This window comes from Eriocheir sinensis, chromosome 65 (assembly GCF_024679095.1).
Source record: "Eriocheir sinensis breed Jianghai 21 chromosome 65, ASM2467909v1, whole genome shotgun sequence".
Taxonomy (NCBI): Eukaryota; Metazoa; Arthropoda; class Malacostraca; order Decapoda; family Varunidae; genus Eriocheir; species Eriocheir sinensis.
The window spans coordinates 473346-498356 of NC_066573.1; the positions used below are offsets into that span (position 1 = coordinate 473346).

General features: G+C 41.7%; 1 protein-coding gene across 1 annotated transcript in view; it reads left to right on the forward strand.

Moving 5' to 3' along the window:
• The window catches only part of LOC126987490 (uncharacterized), a 95787-nt gene that overhangs the window by 29174 nt on the left and 41602 nt on the right, over positions 1 to 25011 (forward strand). Inside the window, exon 2 of the mRNA XM_050844456.1 lies at positions 4274 to 5237. Within this exon, the coding sequence (XP_050700413.1) occupies positions 5003 to 5237 (235 nt within the window). The 5' untranslated portion in view covers positions 4274 to 5002. The remainder of the gene's footprint in view (positions 1 to 4273; positions 5238 to 25011) is intronic.

Consider the following 25011-nt stretch of genomic DNA (forward strand, 5'->3'; position numbering starts at 1 on the left):
TGGCCTATTGCGCCGGTAGGCTTTTTCCCGGTGGGGCCTGATGGTCGGCCAAGCCCGTTCTGGCGCAGGCGAGTGTTTATAATGGCGCTTGCATTGGCTCATGCTGCCCTCCCGGAGCTCATCTTTAATCCTAGAATCTAGAGTCCGGGTTGATAGGTGGTCTTCTGGACAGCATGTAGGTAGTTTTAAGCCACTCGGCGGCGGCTGAAAAATCCCAGCTTGGTGGCACCGGACGGGGATTGAACTCGCGTCGTCCTGAACGCGGCGCCCTCACGCTATCCATTCAGCCACCGCCTCCCCTTATATATATATATATATATATATATATATATATATATATATATATATATATATATATATATATATATATATATATATATATATATTCAGCTTTAAAACCTTCAGTAGACATTTACACATTCTAATTAAGAATCTAATCTAATAAAGAATATTCTTTTATCATGGATGACTTGTACTTACTGGAGAGGTTGATTGATACACCTCCAGATCTTTCTGGATGAGGTGCGCAGCGTCCTCAAGTTCTCCAAGCTGCCTCTTTTCTCTTCCTCGCCTTGTTTGTCTGCCTTCCTCACCACTGCCAATCTTACAGCCCCCAAGTGTTTGGAGGTGTTTCGTGTATTAGCAAGTCACCGCTGTTAATATATAGTTTTGGTGTTTTATATGTATGAAGTCTTTTGGTTATGGCCCTCAGTCCCGGGCAGGCCTTTAATGATTAGAGGGTGCTAAAAGTCTCCGGGTTTTATTGTTATTTCACATTTTGTTTACATTTTTTTCTGTTTTTGTTTTACTCTTTTTATCTCGATTCTAGTCATTATGTCCAGTGATGTTCATTTTAACCCTGGTCCTGCCAATATGCATGCCAGAATCCTTTGCTCTTATGCTTGTGGCTTGAAAGCTAATTTGCATGATATCTCTGTTGCCTCAGCTAATTATGACATCTTATATTGCTCTGAAACTCTTGTTTCTAATATGAGGTATGTATCTGAACTTGTTATTTCTGTTTTTTGCAAGGCAGTTTTACTTAAACGTATATATATACCCAAAGCTCAAGGACTGTGTGTGTACATACGCTCTCGTTTTAATGCACATCGTCTTTCCTGCCATAAATTTGTTTGTCATGAGATTGACTTCAGGTTTCTTGCCCTTCTCACATTTTTTTTTGTGTTTTTCGTGTACATCGTAATCCAAACTCAGATAATAGTATATATGACTGTTTGCTTACAGCCGTAGAAAATATCCAGGGATCAAACAGGAAAGCCTTTTTCGTGTTTCTTGGTAATTTTAATCTCCATCACAAAGAATGGCCGTCGTCATTGTCTCCTACTGATCAAGCTCGCAGAGCTGCACAAGATTTCTTTAATCTTACTGGTTGTGATCAGCTTGTATCAGTCTCCACTCATGTCTCGGGGAACTGTCTTGATCTCATGCTGACAGATACCCCTCGGGTGGTTGAAGTTGATGTAGTTCCTCCTGTAGGTAGCCTACTTCTGACCATTATGCACTCTCAGTCAGAATTCAGACTAACTTTCCTGTGCCTGATAATACCACATTACGTTTTTTTTTTCTCAAATTTTTCGTTCAACATATCCTGTTTAATCGCTCAACCATGTTCTTCTTTAAATCCCTAATAGAAGAGTTCCTTCTGAGGCTGAAAGATAAGGCCTAGTTCAATGATGAGCACAAGTTGGCTCATCTCAACAAGCTGCTGTCCGTTTATAGACTAGTTATCGTACGCAGTTCTGTTTGGATAATTATGTTAGATTGCGTGCCGAGGAACAGAGGCTTTATGATGTAGCAGTATCTTAATTTAATGCACATTTAAAAGATGTTTTCACTGGTGCCACTCAGCCACACAATTGGTGGTCTGCTTTGAAACAGTTCTTGTATGGAGTAAAGTCTTGTCTTCCACCTCTGTATAAGAATGATGGCTCAGTTGATTTAGATTCATATGGAGGTACTGATCCTCTTGGCTTTTTCCAGCTATTTTCCAAAACTCCAAGCTCCTAAACTGTCCGTCATTATCAAAATTCTAATTCGGCAAGGTCGCTTTCCTATCTGTTGGCGTATTGCTAATGTAACTCCTATCCCGAAGAAATCTGCTTCAGTTTTACCAGAAGAATACAGACCCATCTCTATTACTCCTATTCTGTCAACTTTTTTTGAGCGTTTGTTTGGGAAACTACTCACTAAATACTTCAATGACTTTAATCTTCTAGCACCTAACCAGTTTGGCTTTAGGAATTGCTTGGGAACTTGTGATGCTCTTTTGGTGTTGGTACATGCCGTTTAGTCTTCTCTCGATTGTGGACATAAATCTTGGCTTTTTTCTTGATTTTAGTTCAGCCTTTGATATGGTGAATTACAAAGCATTGTTGTTTAAACTGGAAAATTCTGGTGTAGGAGGGCATGTCCTAGATGTGATCTCTTGAGTTTTTAACTGACAGGAAACAATGCGTTATTGTTGTTGGTTCTTTTAATTATTTTATCTCGGTGAAGTCCTGTGTTCCTCAGGCAGTGTCTTGGGGCCCCTGTTGTTTATTCTATTGACCAGTGATATGCGGAATGGCATATCCTCTAAAATGTTGGCATACGCTGATGATACATCGCTTTATGCTACCATCTCCCCTCACCAACACAGAGTATCAGCAGCCAATGTTTTGGAGGAGAATGTCTCCAAAATTTAATCCTGGTGAATTCAGTGGGGAAGGAAGTTGGATCCTTTAAAATCTCAGGATCTCATTATCAGCAGATCCAGGTCTCTTCTTCCTTGCCACCATGATATTGTTTTTAATAATTCCGTGATTGAGAATTGAAAGTCTTTGAAAATATTAGGCGTGACGTTAGACTCTAAACTAACATTTGGTGTCTCACTTGCGGTCTGTTACTTCATCAATCTCTCAGATAGTTTATCTTCTTCGCAAGTGCAAAAAGATATTTTCTGGCGACACTGTTGTATTGAATTCTTTTTATACATTTTTATTGCCACATTATGAGTACTCCTCCCCTGTTTTTCCTTCTGTTGCAGATTCAAATATGAAGCTCTTTGACCGTGCGTTTAATCAGATCAAGTTTTTGCTACCTAATCTAGATATTAATCTTGACCATCGCCGCATTGTTGGCTCTCTATTATCTATTATTAAGATCTTTAATAATCATAACCATCCTTTACATTCTAAACTTCCTTCCTTCTTTTCTTCTGTCTTGTTTCACAAGGTTTGCTTCAAATCTCAATGATTTGGCATTTTCAGTTGTACGTTTGATACGTCCCAATTTTCTTGAAGCTTTGTTCCATGTACAGCTAAATTCTGGAACCAGCTTACAAATGATGTTAAAGCTGATCACCTGCAATTATTTAGGAACAGAGTTTATATTTTTTTTACTAAGGTTACCTGCTCTTTTCTAAGTCCAATGTCCTTCCCTCTGGGAGCCTTATTGAGTATATAGTTCCTTGAACTCTCCAGAGGGGCTGATATTCTTGGCCTACAATAATAACAATAATACTAACAATAATAATAATGATAATAATAATAATAATAATAATAATAATAATAATAATAATAATAATATTAATAATAACAACAATAATAACTATTTCTAGAATAGGTGTACATGTCCTACCCATACCCAGATACCGCATATAGTAGAGTAATATCGGTATCTATTTGCGTTTCTGTAAAACCCATCAAATATTACACATTGTCAACAAAGTACTGCAAATGTGTAGAAATTGATTTCATATTCATAGTCAATATGGTTATGGTTATGATTTGGGAATTGAATTTCTAGAATATTGTATAAATTGATTTGCATCCAGATCAGGGATTCTTAACCAGGGCATTCATACCCCTGGATGTATGAGAACCAAAAGCTGGGGCTATGGGACTCACTATTATATATTATATATTAAATAAGACTGGTGATGACGATTTCCGCAGTCAAGCGAAGGTGTATGTGACCATATTGAGCAATCCATGCAGTTGGGGTCTGGGGTCATCAAAAGGTTAAGAACTCTTGATCAAGGTTGTCGTGTGTGTGTGTGTGTGTGTGTGTGTGTGTGTGTGTGTGTGTGTGTGTGTTCGCTATGAAAACAAGAGTAGGTGAATAACATTTTGAGGAACTATCAGAACCACTTTTCTTACAATAAACTTAAGTTATCGCTCGTAGAGCCATAAAGAAAAAAAAAGACAAATTTGTAGCATTTGTAAAGTAAAGTAATTTCCTACTAACTATATTATTTTTCCTCACTGTACAGGTGTCAACTCAGCTGCCTATCCTGCAACACCAACCGTGGGAGGAGGAAACGAAGGAAAAGGAGGAGGAGGAGGAGGAGGAGGAGGATAATAAGGAGGAGAAGGAGGAGAAGAAGAAACAGGAAGAGGAAGAAGAAAAAAGAGGATTGTCGGAAAAAGAAGATAAGGGAAAGTAGGAGAAAGAGAAGGGAAAGAAGAAAAGTAGAAAGAAGAAGTAGTTGTAGCGAATCTGGTGGTGTTGGTGGTCTTGCGGGGCAAAGTTTTGTTGCTGTTGAAGGTGGTTGTGGTCGTGAACAAACTTAGATAAGATAAAAGAGAAAGTAAAATTAAGCGAGGTAAGGTAAAACGTCGGGGAATAGAGCCTCAAGTAAACGTGAAAAGCAGAACTGCAAGAACAAAATGCAGGTTGAAGCAGCTAAGCAAGGCATTTGGTAACATCAATGTCACTCTAAGCGGTTTTAGAACGATGGTTGTGCTATTGCTCAAATGAATGCTGAGATAAAGGAAAGAAAGGGATGCAAAAAATAATATTTTGCAGGCAACTAAGAATAGCATACTAATATCTCTATTAATAAGTCTGCTCCTATCAATCATGCCTTAAACCAAAAACATTTCCCACAAAAAATAGGCATGAAGGTACTATCACAATAACATAGACAGTACCTTAACAAATACCCTTTGCGAAACGAGATCACCATTTTAACATCAGCAATTCATACATCATCACAATCATGTACTCCGGGGCCCTCATGTCAGCGAAGCTACGTCAGGCAGCTATGGCTGCAGCTGGACCTGCCCTACCACATCGGAGCGAAACACTGAAGCCTCGCCGCTCACAGGCGAGGCGGCAGTGGTCCATCCAAGCAGTGAAGGGCAAAGTAACAACACGATGTCTCTGGAACGCCTGCAAAGCACTCACCGTCGGCGTCCTACTCATCCTCGTGGGAGCAGCCATGGCCACAATAGGTAAGATATTCAAACTAAAGTATGATTGGTAGAAAAGCTAGTATTAGTAGCACCTACTATTATAATCATTATTATTGTTAATTATTATTATTATTATTATTATTATTATTATTATTATTATTATTATTATTATTATTATAATTACTATTATTACAATTATTATCATCATCATCATCATCATTATTATTATTATTATTATTGTTATTATTATTATTATTATTATTATTATTATTATTATTATTATTAATAATAATAATAATATTTTTATCATTATTATTATTATTATTATTATTATTATTATTATTATTATTATTATATATATTGGTAGTAGTAGTAGTAGTAGTGGTATTATAGTAGTTTTAGTAGTAATGTAAATAGTAGCAATAGTAGTAGTAGTAGTAGTAGTAGATGTAGTGGTAGACTAGTAGTAGCAGTAGTCAGTATAGGGATGAGCATAAGTAGAAAGCCGTGTGCAGCGGGGCCGCGGGAGGGGGGGAAGCATGCGGTTAGCAAGTTCAGAAGAGCAGTCAGCGTGGAAATATCGATAGAAGATAGAAAGAGAGGCAACATCGCGACGGAATTTAAGAGGTAGAAGACTATCAGTAGGAGGAGGAGAGCTGATGAGACGAAGAGCCTTAGGTCCGTACCAAGAGTCGTGAAGGTTTAGCGACGAAGATCGGAGGGAAGGACGGTGCGTACCTATAGTCACTAGCATTTTTGGAACGAAGGTCTGCGGGAGAGACGAAGGGAAGGCACGGTCTACCCCGTGTCTTCCCTCAGACCTCCGAGGAAAAATATGTTTATTTTCCAAATTTGGCGTGACAAATAGTTGCGGTTCAGTTAAAACAACCTGAGAAAGTATCTTCCCTAGTTGGTAAGTCGTATATTATAGTTGCAGCGAATATGTTTGTCTTGTTTACAACAACAGCACGCGCCTTCAAAGCACAGAGAAACCAACCAGGCGGGAACCTTCGTGGCTCACATTCTCCAACGATCTAAGGTTTTTCAAATTCTTTATCATTTCAGTTAAGACATCTGGCTCTGCAAGTGCAAACAAAGGGTATCTTAATAATTTACTGCATGTAAATAACGATTAATAATGGGAAAAAAACATAAAATAATAAATAATAACTGCTGAATGCAATGCTTGGCTATTTCGAATATTAGGGTACCCATGTTATTTATACATGCAACATCAAAATTTCTTATGTATATGTAGTGCCGGGACGTAGTATTAAGTATGGGTAAGTAATGTTAAGTTAATGTAAGTAGCATTTAAGTTAATGTAAGAATTATTAGTAACATTGAATTATTATTGCGTGATGCTCACACCCCCGAGACAGACGGACAGACAGACAGACATACATGCTGACGCCTGCAGAAAGTAGGTGATCGGTTCCATACGAGATAATGGGCATAATTTTAATACAAGATAGTAGCTTCTAGTTAGAATTTTTCACCTTGCTATTCAGGGGAACCATTATACCAATATCATGCGACGAGTAAAGTACCGTAGACGGTTGTTGCAAGGTTGAACAAATCAGGGTTCGAATTAAATCTGGGGAGGGATGTGAACCGCGGGCAGCGGCTGCGTAGGTAGCCCCACCCAGCAAACACTAACAGACACGCCTTGGCTCTTACCCCGGACAGAGAAGTGAGTGGAGATAAAGGGTCTGTCACGTGCGTCTCTCGGGTGTGTGTTCGGTATGATACACGTATTGACTACGTAGGGTGTTTAGTCCACGGAGTAGCAGGGCTGAGCAGTATTTCTCTTTAACGAGGATGTAACCACCTGGTTCGTCCCCTTTGTCTGCTGGTTAGGCTGTATTATACTAAGGATATAGGAGATTGTAAGAAGATTGTTTATGCCCATGTGAGCACCAGTGAACTGTTTTTCGTGCCACGTTTGTGAATAATATCACCCTCGCTAGGTGAAGGAGACTGTAAACCCGTGTAACATCCAAGCAAGCCTAACGCTCATTATTGTATTCTGGTGAATGAGTTAAGAGGATCAAGGGATTAATTCGGCCATTATTGACTACTGTAATTATGTCTTCAACGCTACCAAAAGGATATTTTTCTTGCCTGATGTAATCTGAATGAGAATTAGTTCAACGCTACCACAAGTGAAGGAAGAATAAAGGTCTTAAATCAATGATTGTGAATATCTTCTGACCAACTATTTAGGAGAAATAGGGAAAAACAGATCTTCGAGGATTAGGAGCCTTGCCCAGGAAAACTCTAGATACCGCATTACATATAGACACTTGCAGAGTCGTATGTCACTTTATATCCCTTAATGAGATTAAATATGAGTATCTGAAAGGCTATAGATCGTTCGAGTATGATCAAACTATACTGTTTGATATAAAAGTTGTTTCTTCGTGTTCTTGTATGGTATACATATTATCGATGCAAATCTTCTGTTTGCGGTTCATATACGATGGTTAGAGGATTTTTTGTATACACAAACATTCAAATGATCTTCACGCAATCACAAACTCACAATGCGCAGGTGCCACATCAACGTTCACGAGTGGACAGACGGAATGAACGGACAATATTATGGCTGTAATAGCACCATGGAGGTATTATACCTCCATGAATAGCACTGTGTGTTTGTATGTGCGTGCGTGCATTATATCTAGTAGGTGAAAAGTAGGCTGCAGTGTGTGTATGTGCATTTACCTTCCCGACCGACTTGTGGTAAGGATTGAAGGCACGGTCTGAGGCCGTACCTACATTGTCGAGGGAAAGGTACGGGCCTTAGATTCCACTCTGTCCAGAAGAGCTGTGTGAGTGGAGCCCCCCCACACGTGAGATGCATACTCCATACGAGGGCGGACAAGGCCCCTGTATATGGACAGCAACTGAGCGGGGGAGAAGAACTGGCGAAGACGATACAGAACGCCCAACCTTGAGGAAGCTGATTTAGCGAGAGAGGAGATATGAAGTTTCCAGTTGAGATATTGAGTAAAGGATAGACCGAGGATGTTTAGTGTTGAAGATGGTGATAGCTGAGTGTTGTCGAAGAATAGGGGATAGGTGTTTGGAAGATTGTGTCGAGTTGATAGGTGGAGAAATTGAGTTTTTGAGGCATTGAAGGACACATGGTTCCTTCTGCCCCAATCGGAAATGATAGCAAGGTCTGAGGTTAAGCGTTCAGCAGCCTCCAGTCTGGAGTCGTGTACTTCCTGTTGAGAGGGTCTTCTATTGAAAGAAGTTGAATAATGCAGAGTGGAGTCGTCAGCGTATGAGTGGACAGGACAGTTTGTTATGGAAAGAAGATCATTGATGAATAACAGGAAGAGAGTGGGTGATAGGACAGAGCCCTGTGGAACACCACTGTTGATAGGTTTAGGGGAAGAACAGTTACAGTCTACCACCGCAGAGATAGAACGGCCGGAAAGGAAACTGGAGATAAAGGAACAGAGAGAGGGATAGAATCCGAAAGAGGGCAGTTTAGAAAGCAAAGACTGGTGCCAGACTCTATCGAAGGCTTTCGATATGTCTAGCGCAACAGAGAAAGTTTCACCGAAACTGCTAAGAGACGATGACCAAGAGTCAATTAAGAGAGCAAGAAGATCGCCAGTAGAACGCCCCTTGCGGAACCCATACTGGCGATCAGATAGAAGGTTAGAAGTGGAAAGGTGCTTTTGAATCTTCCGGTTAAGGATTGATTCAAAAGCTTTAGTTAGACAGGAAAGTAAAGCTATAGGGCGGTAGTTTGAGGGATTGGAACGGTCACCCTTCTTAGACACAGGCTGTACAAAGGCGTACTTCCAGCAGGAAGGAAAGGTAGATGTTGATAGGCAGAGACGAAAGAGTTTGACCAGGGAGGGTGTCAGCACAGAAGCACAGTTTTTTGAGGACAATAGGAGGCACTCCATCAGGTCCATAAGCCTTCTGAGAGTTGAGGCCAGAGAGGGCATAGAAAAGATCATTTGGAAGAATCTTAATAATAGGCATGAAGGAGTCAGGGGGGGAGGATGAGTAGGAGGAATATGCCCAGAATCGTCCAAGGTGGAGTTCTTACAGAAAGTTTGAGCGAAGAGTTCAGCCTTAGAGACAGATGAGACGGCAGTGCTGCCGTCAGGGTTAAGGAGAGGAGGGAAAGAGGGAGAAGTGAAATTGGAGGAGATATTTTTGGCTAGATGCCAGAAGTCACGGGAAGAATTAGAAGAAGCAAGGTGTTGACATTTTCTATTGATAAAAGAAGTTTTGGTAAGTCGGAGAATAGATTTGGCACGATTCCGGGCTGAAATGTAAAGGTCATAGTTAACGGGAGTTCGAAGGCTCTGGAACCTTTTGTGAGCTGCCTCTTTATCTTTAATAGCACGAGAACAAGCATGATTAAACCAAGGCTTTTTAGCATGAGGAGCAGAGAAAGAACATGGAATGTATGTCTCCATTCCAGAGACAATCACTTCTGAGATGCGCTGGGCACACACAGAGGGGTCTCTCTCCTCAGGTCGTCCCACCGAGCTGAAGCAAAATGCCAGAAGCATCGCCTCTTCGGTGGGTCCAGAGGATGTACAGGAGCGATAGGACAGGAAACAGAAATTAGGTTATGATCGGAGGAGCCCAACGGAGAGAACAGTTTGAATTACATAGAATTACATAGAAAATCAGACCACACAGACCCCATGGTCCAGACTAGGTGGTCTGTCCTTAAACCTAAGTGATTTTACATTAATCAGATGGCTCCAAAACGTTGCTTTTCTACTCTAGTTAATATTAAGTTCAAGGAAGTGACGGTCGAGCTTGTTTTTAAAGGAGTCAATCGTGTTACACTGGACCACTGATGGTGGGAGCTTATTCCATTCTCGCAATACAACGTTGGTGAAGAAAAATTTGGTGCAGTCTGAATTTACTTGTCTACATTTGAGTTTTATGCCATTGTTCCTCGTTCGCAAAGCGTCATTGATCATAAACAATTTTGTTATGTCTACATGCGTGAAACCATTAAGTATTTTAAAACATTCGATCAGTTTTCCTCGGAGGCGACGTTTCTCAAGAGAGAACATGTTAAGGGTGGAAAGCCTTTTCGTAGGATTTGTTGCGCAAAGAAGGGATCATTTTTGTTGCTCGACGCTGAACACCTTCTAGTTTAACAATGTCCTTTGCATGGTGGGGAGACCAAAACTGTACCGCATATTCCAAGTGGGGTCTGACTAAACTACTGTAGAGCGGAAGTATTACATCTTTATTCTTGAATAAAAAGTTTCTTTTAATGAAGCCCAACATTCTGTTCGCTTTATTTGCTGCATCGATGCATTGATATGAGAATTTGAGGTTTGACACGATTTTGACCCCCAGGTACAGTCGTCACAAAAACTATCAGCAGGTGAAGCACGAACAGCACGAATCATTCTGACAGAAAGTCAGGAAAAGATGGAAAGGATTGACTTGATGCATGTTGGTAGCTCTGCTGTGAGTGAATGCCAAGCCATCACATCCCCAGCTGATACCTAGTGTTTTGTCATTTATTGTTTGTTATATAATGGCCAATCGTTTCGTTGATAATGCAACAGCAAATTTTTTGTTTTTTGTATTTTTTCATGTAGGTAAACACATCACATCATCAATGAAATGAGGTATGTGAGGGTATAGTAGTACACCGAATACGGTCATAAAATAAATAAATATTATTTATCACTCATAAGTATATGCTGTTTTAATACTAATACTACTAATCCACCGATAACTGGCGGAGATTTTCCTATCTCTTAAAATCAAAAATCATCACTCTCTCTTTTAATGTGTGTGTGTGTGTGTGTGTGTGTGTGTGTGTGTGTGTGTCATGTTATGCGTAATAAATTTATTAAAAAACTTTAAATCAAAACTATTGATATATGAATGTAGTTATTTTTAATGATAGGAGACGATGAAATGTGAAGGTTCTTGCCGCACTTTAGAAAAAAAAAAAAAAGATGATAGTTTCCAACACTCCTTCAGTCGCTGCCTGCTGGACATTGTCCATTCTCGTCGCCTGCGTCATGTTGTGTTTGGCATGGCCATGTGGCGAAGATAACCACATTAACATCATAACATCCTGTCAGTCTTTCGATTTGGGATTTGGGTTGGTTTCGGATCTTGAGTATGAAAACAAAACAATCGCTTGTGGTTCTTGCAGAGAAGCCAAGCACGATCAGGCTCCTCCTCCCACAACATCATCGGATGATACGTTTACAGTAGTAGTCATGCACCCTTATGCACCGATACTTTTTGTGACGACTGTACTTAACGCATTGAACGCTTGTGAGTTTAACGCCGCGCATTTCGTATTCGAACTTCTTATTTTTTGTTCCAACTTGAAGGACCTGGCACTTGTCTACGTTAAAGAGCATCTCCCATTTATCCGACCAAGCTGAAATTTTGTGCAAATCCTCTTGGAGGCTTTGCCTGTCTTCGTCAGTGAGAACCGAGTTACCAATCTTTGTGACGTCTGCAAATTTACTAATGCGATTATTGAGTCCAACATCCACATCGTTGATGTAAATAATGAAGAGCACTGGGCCAAGAACCGAGCCCTGAGGGACGCCACTAGTGACCGGCGCCCACTCTGAGTTAAATCCGTCAATCACCACTCTTTATTGTCTGTTGCTCAACCAATTCGCGATCAATTGGTTTACTTGACCGTCAATGCATATTTGCTTTAATTTATAAAGTAATTTATGATGTGGGACTTTATCAAACGCTTTTTGGAAATCAAGTAGACTACGTCCAGTTATTTGGTTACGTCATAAACTGAGAAGGTCAGTAGGTTTGACAGGCAGGATCTTTTGTTACGGAAGCCATGTTGTGAATCCCCAATTAATGAGTGGCTTTCGAGGTAACTCACAATTTTGTCTCTAATTATGCTCTCGAGTAGCTTACCTACAATTGAAGTTAGACTAATGGGTCGGTAGTTTCCTGGTATTTTTTTGTCTCCTTTCTTAAAAATCGGTGTCACGTTAGCCTTTTTCCAATCCGAAGGGACGATGCCTTGTCGCAAGGACATATTGAATACAGTAGTGAGGGAGAAGAGTATTTCGCTCTTTGTTTCTTTAATTAAGCAGTATAGGATATACTTTTTCGGGTCCGGTACTTTTATTTGTTTTAAGTGAATGGAGAGCTTTAAGGACTTCATCGGTTGTTATTTCAAAATTAGGCAATGCATGCTCGAGATTTACAATAGTACTGGTGTTGGTGGTAGTGGGAGGAAGACTGTTAGTATTAAACACCGAGGAAAAGTAATTGTTTAAGAGGTTTGCAATGTGTTGGCTGTCAGTCACTAGTGCACCGTCGTTGTTTGTTAAAGGTCCAATACCACTTTTGGTCGCCTTTCTGTTGTTTATGTAACTGAAGAAAGATTTCGGATTATTTTTACAGTTGGCTGCAATATTTTCTTCATATCTACGCTTTGCCTGACATACTAGTCTTTTTACGCGTCGCCTGGCATCATTATAAAGTCTAATATTTTCGGGCGTGCTTTGTTCTTTCTTTAACCTGTAAAACAATTTTCTCTCATTGACTGATTGTTTAATTTCGCTATTAAACCACGGTGGGCTTTTATTAGTGTTAATTCGCTTCTCGCACAAGGGGACGAATGTGTTCTGCTGAGTGAGTAAGTGATTTTTAAAGCTTAGCCAGGCTTCCTCTACGTTGCCGTCATCTGATAGTTGTATTTCTGTTAGTTTTTGTCGGATTTCTACGAAGTTAGCTCTTTTGAAATTGGGCACCTTTACTTTATTTTCAGTCACTGATGATTGAGTTCTAATGTCGACGCGCACTAATTTATTATCGCAAGAACCGAGGTGTTCTCCTACCGTGACATTACTGACTAGATTATCTTGGGTCGTTATAACAAGGTCGAGTATATAATTTTGTCGAGTTGGCTCAGAAACCATTTGGTTTAGATAATTTTCTTCTAGAAATTCGATCATTCTATGTGACTCGCCTTCTGTACCTGACAGTGTCGCCCAGTCGATATGGGGGAGGTTAAAGTCTCCTAATATCAGTGAGTCGTTGTTATTAAGTGACTGCCTTAAGACGCTGTACAATTCAAGGTCGTCATCGAGTGATTGCCCAGGAGGCCTGTAGGTGACAGATATATTTAAACTGACTTTTGCAATGTTTACTCGTACGCACAAATGTTCAACGTTACTGTTTCTTGGTGTTTTGTCAGTGGGTTGCAAATAGCTTTTGGCAAAAAGGGCGACGCCACCGCCTCTACGGTTTACACGATCTTTGTTGAAGAGTCTGTAGCCATCTATGTTGTATTCGGAACTTAAATCAATATTTGTGGTGTCGATAAATGTTTCGGTTATAGCAATTATGTCAAAATTTTCTGTTAGAGCAAGATATCTTAGTTCATCAAATTTGTTTCTTAGGCTACGCGCATTGAAACTAAGGATTTTTAAGTTATCTAGAGGCTTGGTAACAGAGGTGGTGGTACTTGTGGGATCACGGTTACGGGTTTGTTGCGATGCACGGCGTCTAATTACACGGGCGGGGTGGAGGGACGTGGCTGAGACACGTTTTTTGACAGAGTAAGCAGAAGGATTAGAGGTAAGGAAGAAGTCTAGAATGTTGGGCCTGTCTCCAAGACGGTCGGGAATACGAGTAGGGTGCTGAACCAACTGTTCTAGGTCGTTGAGGAGAGCAAAGTTGTAGGCTAGTTCACCAGGCTGGTCAGTGAAAGAGGATGAAAACCAAAGCTGGTGGTGAACATTGAAATCTCCCAAGATGGAGATTTCAGCGAAGGGAGAGTGAGTCAAGATGTGCTCCACTTTAGAATTCAAATAGTCAAAGAATTTTACATAGTTAGTAGAGTTAGGTGAGAGATAAACAGCACAGATGTATTTAGTAATAGAATGACAGTGGTGGAAAATTCAGAAGAGTCAAGGTCGTGGGCACGAGAGCAAGTGATGTCGTTGCGCACGTAGGCGCAACATCCAGCTTTGGATTGAAATTTAGGATAGAGATAGTAGGAGGGAACAGAGTAGAGGTTGCTGTAAGTAGCCTCAGAAACCTGTGTTTCGGTGAGGAAGAGAAGATGAGGTTTAGAGGAGGAGAGATGGTGTTCCACAGAATGAAAATTAGAACGAAGACCACGAATGTTGCAGAAATTGATAAGGAGGAGGTTCGAGGAGTTATCAGGACACCTCTCAAGTCGGCAGCCAGAAGGGGAGTCCTCCCTGGGGGAATTTATGGTCCCCCCCCAGGCGGGGACTCCGAGGCAGTGTTGTTTTTCGCCATTTTGAATTTTGAATTTTGGGAAAAGGTGTGTGTGTTGTGTGAATGTAGTGTGGTGTAGAAAGAGAGAGGAACTGTCTTTAGAGAGCATGCTGAACTGCTCTCTGGTGTTGATGAGACAAAAGGGAAACGGTTAGTGAGGACATGGGAAGGGTCTTTGAAGGGCTTCAGCACCCTCCTCGCTTCCCATATATCCTCACCGGGAGTAGCTCACGCCCGTTCGGTAGGTGTCTTCCTACCAGTTCATAAATCTTAAGTTATGAATTGACAAAAAACACCTATTATGCTGTTGGCACAACTCTTGAAATTTTTTTTTTTCGGTTTGATTATTTTCAATCCCCATCACGAGCTTGTCACTTATAATTATGATTTTGTATTACCCTACAGTTGGGCATTATATTGTAACGATATTCTAGCTCAAGCTGAAAATCGACAGATGAAAAAGTGTATGAGATAACTTCAAACTGTAAGTTGATGTTGCATATTCCTGGAATTCCGAGGATTTTCAAAAGACTCGAGTTATTTCCGATCAGATCTGAGACGCGTAGTGGAGTGTATTGTCTGCACTAACGCTCGCTCTAGGAATCTTCTTAAACGAAATGTAATATTGACATCACTTTCATATGACAATAGAGATAACATACATATAATAAAAAATATGGCAATAACCCACCGGTGTGTCGTGATATATCTTCCATCTTTTTCTTCAACAACTGCAACATTCTAATATCCATTCGGTGGAAAATCACTCCTTCTTTCTCTAAACGTCACCTCATCACAACTGCATCCGAGTTATGAGGCTACTGACACTGATCTCCTACTATTTATATTTTAAATATCTGCCCAAAGCGAAATGATTCGCTTATGTATGCAATGAGATCCCTTCTCTTGTGCCCACTTCCTTGATTCTTCAGAAATTTTCACTATCTGGCTAAGACTTGCTTGTCATTCAATTATCATATATGTCTGTGGCTTTTTCTCTCACTTGATTTTACCAACATTGTAAAATTATTTGACTATTTGAATTTCAAAGTGAAGCACATCTTGATTCGCCGTCCCTTCGCTGAAATCTCCAGTTTAGAGTGTTTCAACGTTTACCATCAGCTTGGCTTACAGTATCTCTCACTGACCAGGATAGTGAACAAGCCTACAGAGTTGCTCTCCTAAATGATCTACAGCAGCTGGTGCAGCACCCTACACGTATTTCTGACCACCTTATAGGCACGCCCAACACTAGACCTTTTCCTAACTTCCAATCCTTCAACTCGTACTATTAAACTAAAGCTTCCGTTAGGCTCATCCGATCGCAACCCAATTTCTGTTTCTGTCCTGGGCCTCTGGACCCACCGAGGAAGCCGTGCCATTGGCATTTTTTCATAACACTGGAATAATCTGAGGTTGTCATATATATATATATATATATATATATATATATATATATATATATATATATATATATATATATATATATATATATATATATATATATATATATATTTTTTATTTATTTTTTTTTTTTTTGATGATTACTGCTTCAAGGTCAGAAATCCCTCGGTGTCTACCCATTAGGAGGGATTGCCTCTGGGATGGAGGCACGCTTTCCAAGCACTTTCTCTTCTCAAGCTGAAAAGCCGTGTTTCAGTCACGCTTGTTCTCGTGATATCACAGATAGATAGGCAACGCACATGAGCCTTTAAACTCCTTTAAATCATGGTCGTTGCATTATGACCCAGAATTATCCTAAATATACTATTTGTCTTGCCAAAAAAAAAAATCAAAAGAAAATGTCAAAATATTGTTTACTCTAATTCTTCCAGATACTTTTGGCATCTAGTCAAAATATTTTTATCAGTTTTTGGTCTTTATTTTTCCCATCCTTCTTTATTTCCGATGGCTCTACAGATTTCACATCTGTTTCTAAAGCTGAACTCATCGCTCAACCTTTTTTCTTTCTCTGAATATTGCACTGTGGATGTTCCTAGCTTATTCCTGCTATTCATCCCCACTTTAACTTAAATCACATTCATTATAATTCTTAACAGTGGTGTAGTATTTGCCCTTCTTTGCCTAAATCCTCAAAAGTTTTAAGAAACCGATGCAGTTTCTCCACTAAACTTTCGTGCTGACACCCTGCCTAATCTGGGGGGGTCTATTATTTTTTTAATATTGTCATACATGCTTTTCTTTACATTTATGGAAGCAACTCAAAGGTAAAACAAGACCAAAAAATGCTAAGCGCTCCTGCAAAAGAAAATAGGTTCGTGTGGTCAGAAGAGAGGGTCTATTTCGGATGAAGAGGTCCCTTAATATTTATCTCTTGAAGAGTTCAGATCGTAGACAGGAGTGAATACAAAAAAAAGTAGGCCGTTCCAGAGTTTACCAGTGAAAGGGATGAAATTATAATGATGTTGGTCAACGCATGCATATGTGATTAGGATAGAAGTGGGATGAGCTAGAGAAGAAAGTTGTGTGCAGCCGGACCGTGGAAGGGGCGGATGAATGCAGTTAACAAGTTCAGAGGAACAGTTAGCATAAAAATATCGATAGAAGATAGAGAGACAACACTGCAGCGTAATTCAAAAAGTAGAAGAGTGTCAGTAAGAGGAGGGGAGTTTATGCAACGAAGAACCTTAGACTTCACTCTTTTTTTATTTTTATTTTTTTTATTTTTTTTTTTTAGCCTATTGCCGGTAGGCTCTGCTCCTTGGATCCGATGGATGGTCCAAGTTGGTCTTCCGGTAGGTTCGATGGTCGGCCCAGGCCCAGCCTTCTCCAGGCGAGCAGTTAGTAAAGCCGCGCCATCTTGCATTTGCTGCTGCTGCCCCCTCCTCATTGATCATGATCCTAGAAGTAGAATCTAGAGTTGATAGGTGGGTGTCTTCTGGACAGCATGTGGGTAGTTTCGGCTCGGGCTGCGGCTGAAAAAAAGCTTGGCACCGGGCGGGGATTGAACTCGCGTCCTCCTGAACACGAGGCCGTTACTTTGACGACTCAGCCACCGCCTCCCCATCCGTCCAAAAGGGCTATGGGTGTCGACCCCCACCACAATTAATCAATCAATGAATGGAGGAATGCACCGGGGGGCGCGTCACCTTGCTCACCCAATAACGCCTGGGGGTTCCTCCTGGCAAGTCTCCATTGGCATCTTATCGCTACTGAGTTGCAAATGGCAGATGCTGATCCACCCATTGAAGAAGGCCCATCCTCTCTTGAGGTCTGAGGCTGCGTCAAGATTAAGAGGTGGAAAAGCACCTGGTATTTTTTACATTAGCGCGGATTTTTTATTTATTTATTTATTTATTTATTTATTTTTTTACAGCAGAGGAGACAGTGCAAGGGCGTAAAAAAAAAAGAAAACAATAATGAAAAAAAAAAAAAGCCCGCTACTTACTGCTCCTGAATAGAGTAGAGTGGCCAAAAAGAGAAATCAATTTCGGGAGGAGAGGTGTCCTGATACCTTCCTCTTGAAAGAGTTCAAGTCGTAGGCAGGAGGAAATACAGATGAGGGAAGATCGTTCCAGAGTTTACCAGCGTGAGGGATGAAAGAGTGAAGATGCTGGTTAACTCTTGCATAAGGGTTTGGACAGTATAGGGATGAGCTTGATCAGAAAGTCGTGTGAGGCGAGGCCGCGGGAGGGGGGGAGGCATGCAGATAGCAAGTTAAGAAGAGCAGTCAGCGTGAAAATATCGATAGAAGATAGAGCAACATGGCGGCGGAAAGTAAGAGGTAGAAGACTATTAGTAAGAGGAGGAGAGCTGATGAGACGAAGAGCCTTAAGGTGGCGTCAAACTGGACCAAATCTGGCGAGCACGAGCTTTTGCTGGCAGCTTTTGCTGGAGGGATGGCTTGCTCCCGAGCTTTTGCTCCTGCGTTTAGCTCGCCGCTTGGACGGGGAGCAGCTCGGCGAGCCGCAAGCAGGCAGTCAAATGAACTCTTTGGTGCATCGATATGTGAATAATATATATTACCCAGTGTATTGAATCCGTATACCCATGATATTAGAAAACTTATTCTTTAATTAAATATAAATGCCAAAATCTTGCTTACTCTATACATCTTCCGTATATACATCTTCCGTACAGAAGCTTCTGACACCCAGCCAAAAGTACCTCAAACAATGTTACTTCATATTTCCAACCTCTCCTACATCCTCGCGATTGCAGTACAGCAGCCACATGTCTCAAAAGCTGAACTTTTTCGCTCAAACTTTCTCAAAAAAATCCATTCTGGAGTTTCCTACTACTCATCCCCAACTTAACCCACTGTGCCTGTTATTCAAATTCTTAACAATAAGGTTTTTGTGCCCTCTCTGGTCTCAGTCTTCAGAAGAACCCGATGGACTGCTTTCTACTGTCCTTTAAAAATGTGCTTCCGTGATGAAACCCTGCCTGGGCAAATTCTTTCGTCTCTGCCTTTCAATATCTAACTTTCTTTCCTGCTTACATACAGCCTGTGCCTAAGAAGGGTGACAGTTTCAGTCCCTCAAACTACCGTCCTATAACTTTATTTTCTTCTTTAAAAAAAATAATCCTTAACTGGAAAACTCTTAAATATTCATCAACTGACTTTTTTTCTCATCACCTGTATGGGTTCCGCAAGGAGCGTTCTACCGGTGATGTTCCCTTACTAACTGACTTTTTTTTACAGTAAAGGAAACAGCTCAAGGGCAAAAAACAAAAATAGAAAACAATAATGGAAAAATGCCCGTGAATCACTCCTCCTATAAAAAGAGTTAGAAGGAGTGGCCAAAAGAGAGGTCAATTTCGGAAGGAGAGGTGTCCTGATATGCTCCTCTTGAAAGAATTCAAGTCGTAGACAGGAGGAAATAAAAATGAATGAAGATTGTACCGGAGTTTATCAATAAAAGGGATGAGTGAATATGCTGGTTAACTCTTGCATAAGGGATTTGGACAGAATAGGGATGAGCTTGAGTAGAAAGTCGTGTGCAACGGGGCCGCGGGAGGGGGGAGGCATGCAGTTGGGCAACTTCAGAAAATATCGATTGAAGATAGAAAGAAATGCAACATAGCGACGGAATTTAAGAGGTAGAAGACTGTCAGTAAGAGGAGTTGATGAGACGAGGAGCCTTAGACTCTACTCTGTCTGAAAGAGCTTTGTCAGTGGAGCCCCCCCACACATGAGATGCATACTCCATACGAAAACGGACAAGGCCTCTATATATGGATAACATCTAGGAGGGAGAAAAGAATTGGCGGAAACGGTACAGAACGCCCAACCTTGATGAAGCTGATTTAGTGAGAGAAGAGATGTGAAGTCTCCAGGTAAGATTTTGTGTTAAGGATGGACCGATGATTTTTAGTGTAGAAGGTGATAGCTAAGTGTTGTCGAAGAATACGGGATAGGTATTTGAAAGATTGTGTCGAGTTGATAAGTGGAGATATAGAGTTTTTAAGGCATTGCAGGACACCAGGTTCCTTCTGCCCAAATTGGAAAAGATAGCAAGGTCTAAGGTTAGGCATTCTGCAGCCTCCCGTCTGGAGTCTTGTAATTCCTGTTGTAAGGGCCTTCTACTGAAAGAAGTTAAATAATGCAAAGTAGAGTCATCGGCGTACGAGTGAATAGGACAGTTCGTTTTGAAAAATAGATCATTGATGAATAACAGGAAGAGAGTGGGTGATGGGACAGAGCCCTGTGGAACACCACTGTTGATAGGTTTATGGGAAGAACCATCTACCACAGCAGAGATAGAACGGCCAGAAAGGAAACTGGAGATAAAGGTACAGAGAGAAGGATAGAATCCGTAGGAAGGTAGTTTGGAAAGCAAAGAGTTATGCCAGACTCTATCGAAAGCTTTCGATATGTGTAGCTCAACTGAGAAAGATTCACCGAAACGGCTGATACAGGATGACCAAGAGTCAGTTAGGAAGGCAAGGAGATCGCCAGTAGAACGCCCCTTGCGGAACTCATACTGTCGATCAGAAAGAAGGTCAGAAGTGGATAGATGCATATGAATCTTCCAGTTAAGGATCGATTCATAAGCTTTAGAAAGACAGGAAAGTGAAGATATAGGACAGTAGTTTGAGGTATTGGAACAGTCACTCTTCTTAGGCACAGGCTGTATGTAGGCGTACTTCCAGCAGAAAGGAAAGGTAGATGTTGAAAGGCAGAAACTAAAGAGTTTGACCAGGCAGGGTGTCAGCACGGAAGTACAGTTTTAAGGACAATAGGAGGCACTCCATCAGGCCCATAAGCCTCATGAGAGTGGAGGCCAGAGAGAGCATAGAAAATATCATTCCTAAGAATCTTAATAACAGACATAGTCGAGTCAGATGGTGGCTGAGTAGGAAGAATATGCCCAGAACCGTCAAGAGTGGAGGTTTTACAGAAAGTTTAGCGAAGAGTTCAGCCTTAAGAGGTAGATGTGACGGCAGTTCTGCCGTCAGGGTTATAGGAGAGAAAGGAAAGATGAAGAAGTGAAACACGAGGAGATATTTTTGGCTAGGTGCCAGAAGTCTCTGGAAGAATCAGAGAGAACAAGGTTGTGGCACTTTCTATTAATGAAAGAGTTGTTGGTAAGTCGAAGAATAGATTTGGCACGATACCGGGCGGAAATGTAAAGATCATGATTAGCAGGAGTGCGAAGGCTTTGGTACCTTTTGTGAGCTGCCTCTCTATCTTTGATAGCACGAGAACAAGCGTGATTGAACCAAGGCTTTTTAGCATGGGAGGTAGAGAAAGTACGTGAAATGTGTGCCTCCATTCCAGAGACCATCACCTCAGTAATGCGCTGGGCACACTCGGAATGGTCTCTCTCCTGGAAGCAGTAATCATTCAACGGGAAATCGGAAAAGTACATCCTCAGGTCGTCCCACCGAGCTGAAGCAAAATGCCAGAACCATCGCCTCTTCAGTGGATCCAGAGGCTGTACAGGAGCGATAAGACAGAATACTGATATAAGGTTGTGATCGGAGGAGCCCAACGGAGAGAATAGTTTAATGGAATGAGCTAAAGGATTAGAGGTTAGGAAGAGGTCTAGACTCTAAAGTATTGGGAATGTCTCCAAGACTGTCGGGAATACGTGTAGGGTGCTGAACCAACTGCTCTAGATCGGTGAGAAGAGCAAAGTTGCTGGCTTGTTCACCAGGCTGGTCAGTGAAAGGGGATGATAGCCAAAGCTGGTGGTGAACAATGAAATCTCCTAGGATGGAGATTTCAGCGAAGGGAGAGTGAGTCAAGATGTGCTCCACTTTGGAATTCAAATAGTCAAAGAATTTTACATAGTTGGTAGAATTAAGTGAGAAATAATCAGCACATATGCACTTAGTAGTAGAGTGACAATGAAGTATCAGCCAGATAATGGAATACTTAGAAGAATCAAGGTCGTGGGCACGAGAGCAAGTGATATCGTTGCGTACGTAGACGCAACATCCAGCTTTGGAATGAAACTTAGGATACAGATAGTCGAAAGGAACTGAGTAGAGATTGCTGTCAGTAGCCCCCGAGATCTGTGTTTCGGTGAGGAAGAGAAGGTGAGGTTTAGTGGTGGAGAGATGGTGTTCCACAGAAAGGAAATTAGAACGACGACCGAGAATGTTGCAGAAGTTGTTAAAGAAAAGAAGTTTGAGGAGTTTTCTTAGGGGGCCTGGATGGAAGTCGGCCCCAGCCCGTCATGGTGCAGGCAAGTGTTTATAGTGGCGCCATTTTCTCTTGGCTCATGCTGCCCCCCGGAACTCGTTGTTGATTCACTTGGACGGTTTCCTCTAGAGTCCGGGTTGATGGGTGGTCTTCAGGACAGCATGTGGGTAGTTTTAAGCCACTCGGCGGTGACTGAAAAATCCGAAGTGGTAGCGTGGGAATTCGTACACGCGTCGTCCATCACGCGGTGAATGTGGGCCCAGCACGCTACCACTCAGCCACCGCTCAAATCTGCTATTAGCTTAAATACGAGTATATCCTACTTTCTGCACGGGTGGGTCCTTTTACCCTAATGATGCGCCACTTCACCTCAATGATACACCAGTGTACGAAGTAATGTCTTCATTACCATAGTAAACGTCAGGTGTCTTTTTACCCCAATGGAACTTCTACGTCCCTTTACCCCAAGAATCCCGGATTGCGGACTGTACTCCCAATGTTCAATGAGGTAAAAGAACGTCCTTTTTACCTCAGTGTATCTCATTATATTTCAGCGTACCCCAATCTACCCCATTTTTACCTCAGTGATACCCCAATGTACCCAATATTACTCCAATGCATCCCAATGTTACCCCAATGTGTTCCAATATTAACCCGTTGTACAACAATATTATCTTCATGATACCGCATGTACCCCAGTGTACACAGTATCACCCCAATATCACCATAAGGCATCCCAATATTACCTCAATAATACCAGTGTACCCAATATTACCTCAATGATACCATAGTGTACCCAATATCACCTCAATGTACCTGAATATTACATCAGCCAAACCATAATTAACCAATTTCGGTAATATTCAGTACACTGGGATATCATCGAGGTAATATTGAGGTACTTAGGAAAATATTCCAGTTTGTATGTTGTATATTATTTTTATCATTAATCTTTTGATGTTTAATGAATAGTGACAAGGGAAATGTTAATGGAAGTTCAATACCACGGATTTAGTGTTATAAGCGCTGTTAAATGGGCTTCTATCGTCCATAGGTTTTTGACGATGTAGCATCTTTAATCTGGTGCGTTTTAATACAGCCACCAGCTGCCATCAAGAGCACACTTCTAGACCTGCACTCCCAACTTGAACTTATGCTCATGTATGATAAGTAAAGTCGAGAAGCTGAGAAGAAAAAGGTCGAGAGCAAACTGATTAAATGTCCTGTGCAGTCCTCTAACTAACGCACCCCTAAAAACCACCAAACTGATAAAATCCAAGGTGCAGTCCTCTAACCAACATATCCTTAAGATCCAACGAGCTCATAAAATGCCCGGTCCTGTCTTCTAACTAAAATAGCACTGAGAAGTATCGGATCCCGTCAGTCACTTTGCCTGGACTTCAGCGACTTATACCTCCGTTTTCCCAGTATTCCCTAAGTTCCGTGACTCTAAGCTAAACACACCATTAGTATTGGCCAATTTTATTTGTCTTAGCATGAGGTAGGAGCTAGGGAGCTAAGCAGGTAATTCACTCCTTTGATACACGTGGATTCCCCGCACATTGTCCACAGGTATATTTGGGTATCATTGAGATGTGTTGGGATATATTGGAGTATCACTGGGGTTATTAGGGGGTACACGAATATAATGGGGTACATAGTGGTAATCAGACGTAATCTTTCCTCAACGACCATTGTTCGCGACATTACTAGATTACTGGGGCAAAAAGACGTTGAATGTTTCATTGGGGTAACATTGGGGTTCATTGAAGCAAAAAGAAAACTGAAGTTCATTAAGGTAAAAAAAAACTTTTGTATACACTGGGTTACCATTGGGATACAATGAGGTATCAATGAGATACAGTGGAGTAAGAAAACATGCCGTTTTTGCACCCGAGAAATTTTTTTCGGGGTGCAGAAACTAGGATATATATTGTCTGCTTCTGTTTAGCAGATCTGATCAGTGTACTTCACCGAGACACTGTTCACAGTTATTCATTACAATTATTCTTCTTATTCATTCCAAACCTTTATTTAGTAGACTTCACATTTATTCTTCACAATTATCTTTCACATAATAGGGCCGATTTTGCAGTCTGTATACCCTGTGCATTCATAGACTTTCTCGAATATTACAAGAGTTTGATCAAAGAGAGGAGTATGGTCGGTTGGTGACAGAGTTGCTGAGAGACATTACCATCGATCCTGTCAGGTTATGCTGCTTCCAGAGTACCTGTCTTTCCAGCGGGCATCATGACGCCATCGATAGGCTGCATCAGTCGTTGGTGGGTTGCATGGTGCATGCTGGCGAGACAGTATTCGGCACGTGTAGGAGGAGATGGAGGCAGATTCCTGGCTGGAATGAGGTGGTGCGTGAGACGCAAGGTGTCGCCTGGGAGTCCTTCCTAGAGTGGAGGGCCGGCGGCAGCCCTCGCTGGGGACATCTGGTGGAGAGGATGAGGCGCACCAGGGCCGAATTCAAGCTCTGCCTCCGGTGGTGCAGGGCTCATGAGGAGGAGCTACGAGCTCAGGCTCTGGCTGCCCAGCTGGCTGGCGGTCACGCAGCCGGCTACTGGCGCGGCCTACGAGCCCTGTCCCCGGACTCTCCCACGCTCCTCCTACTTGTGGATCAGGCCGTGGGGGAGGAGGACATTGCCACCATATGGGGCGACCACTTTGAGGATACCCTGAACTGTGAGGCAGACGTGGAGAGTGAGATAGCCCTCCGGGGCGAGCTGCGCGGGGTGACGCTGGAGGGCTTTCGCAGTGTCGACCACAGTGAGCTGAGGTAGATACTTCCCTTTGGGGCCTTTAGGTATGCACCTCCCAGCCTGGTCTCTTGGCTCTGCCTCTTTCTCAATGCCTGTATCTGCCATCAATACATACCCTCTCAGGTCTTGGCAGTGCAAATAGTTCCCTTGCTAAAGAGCAAGGTTA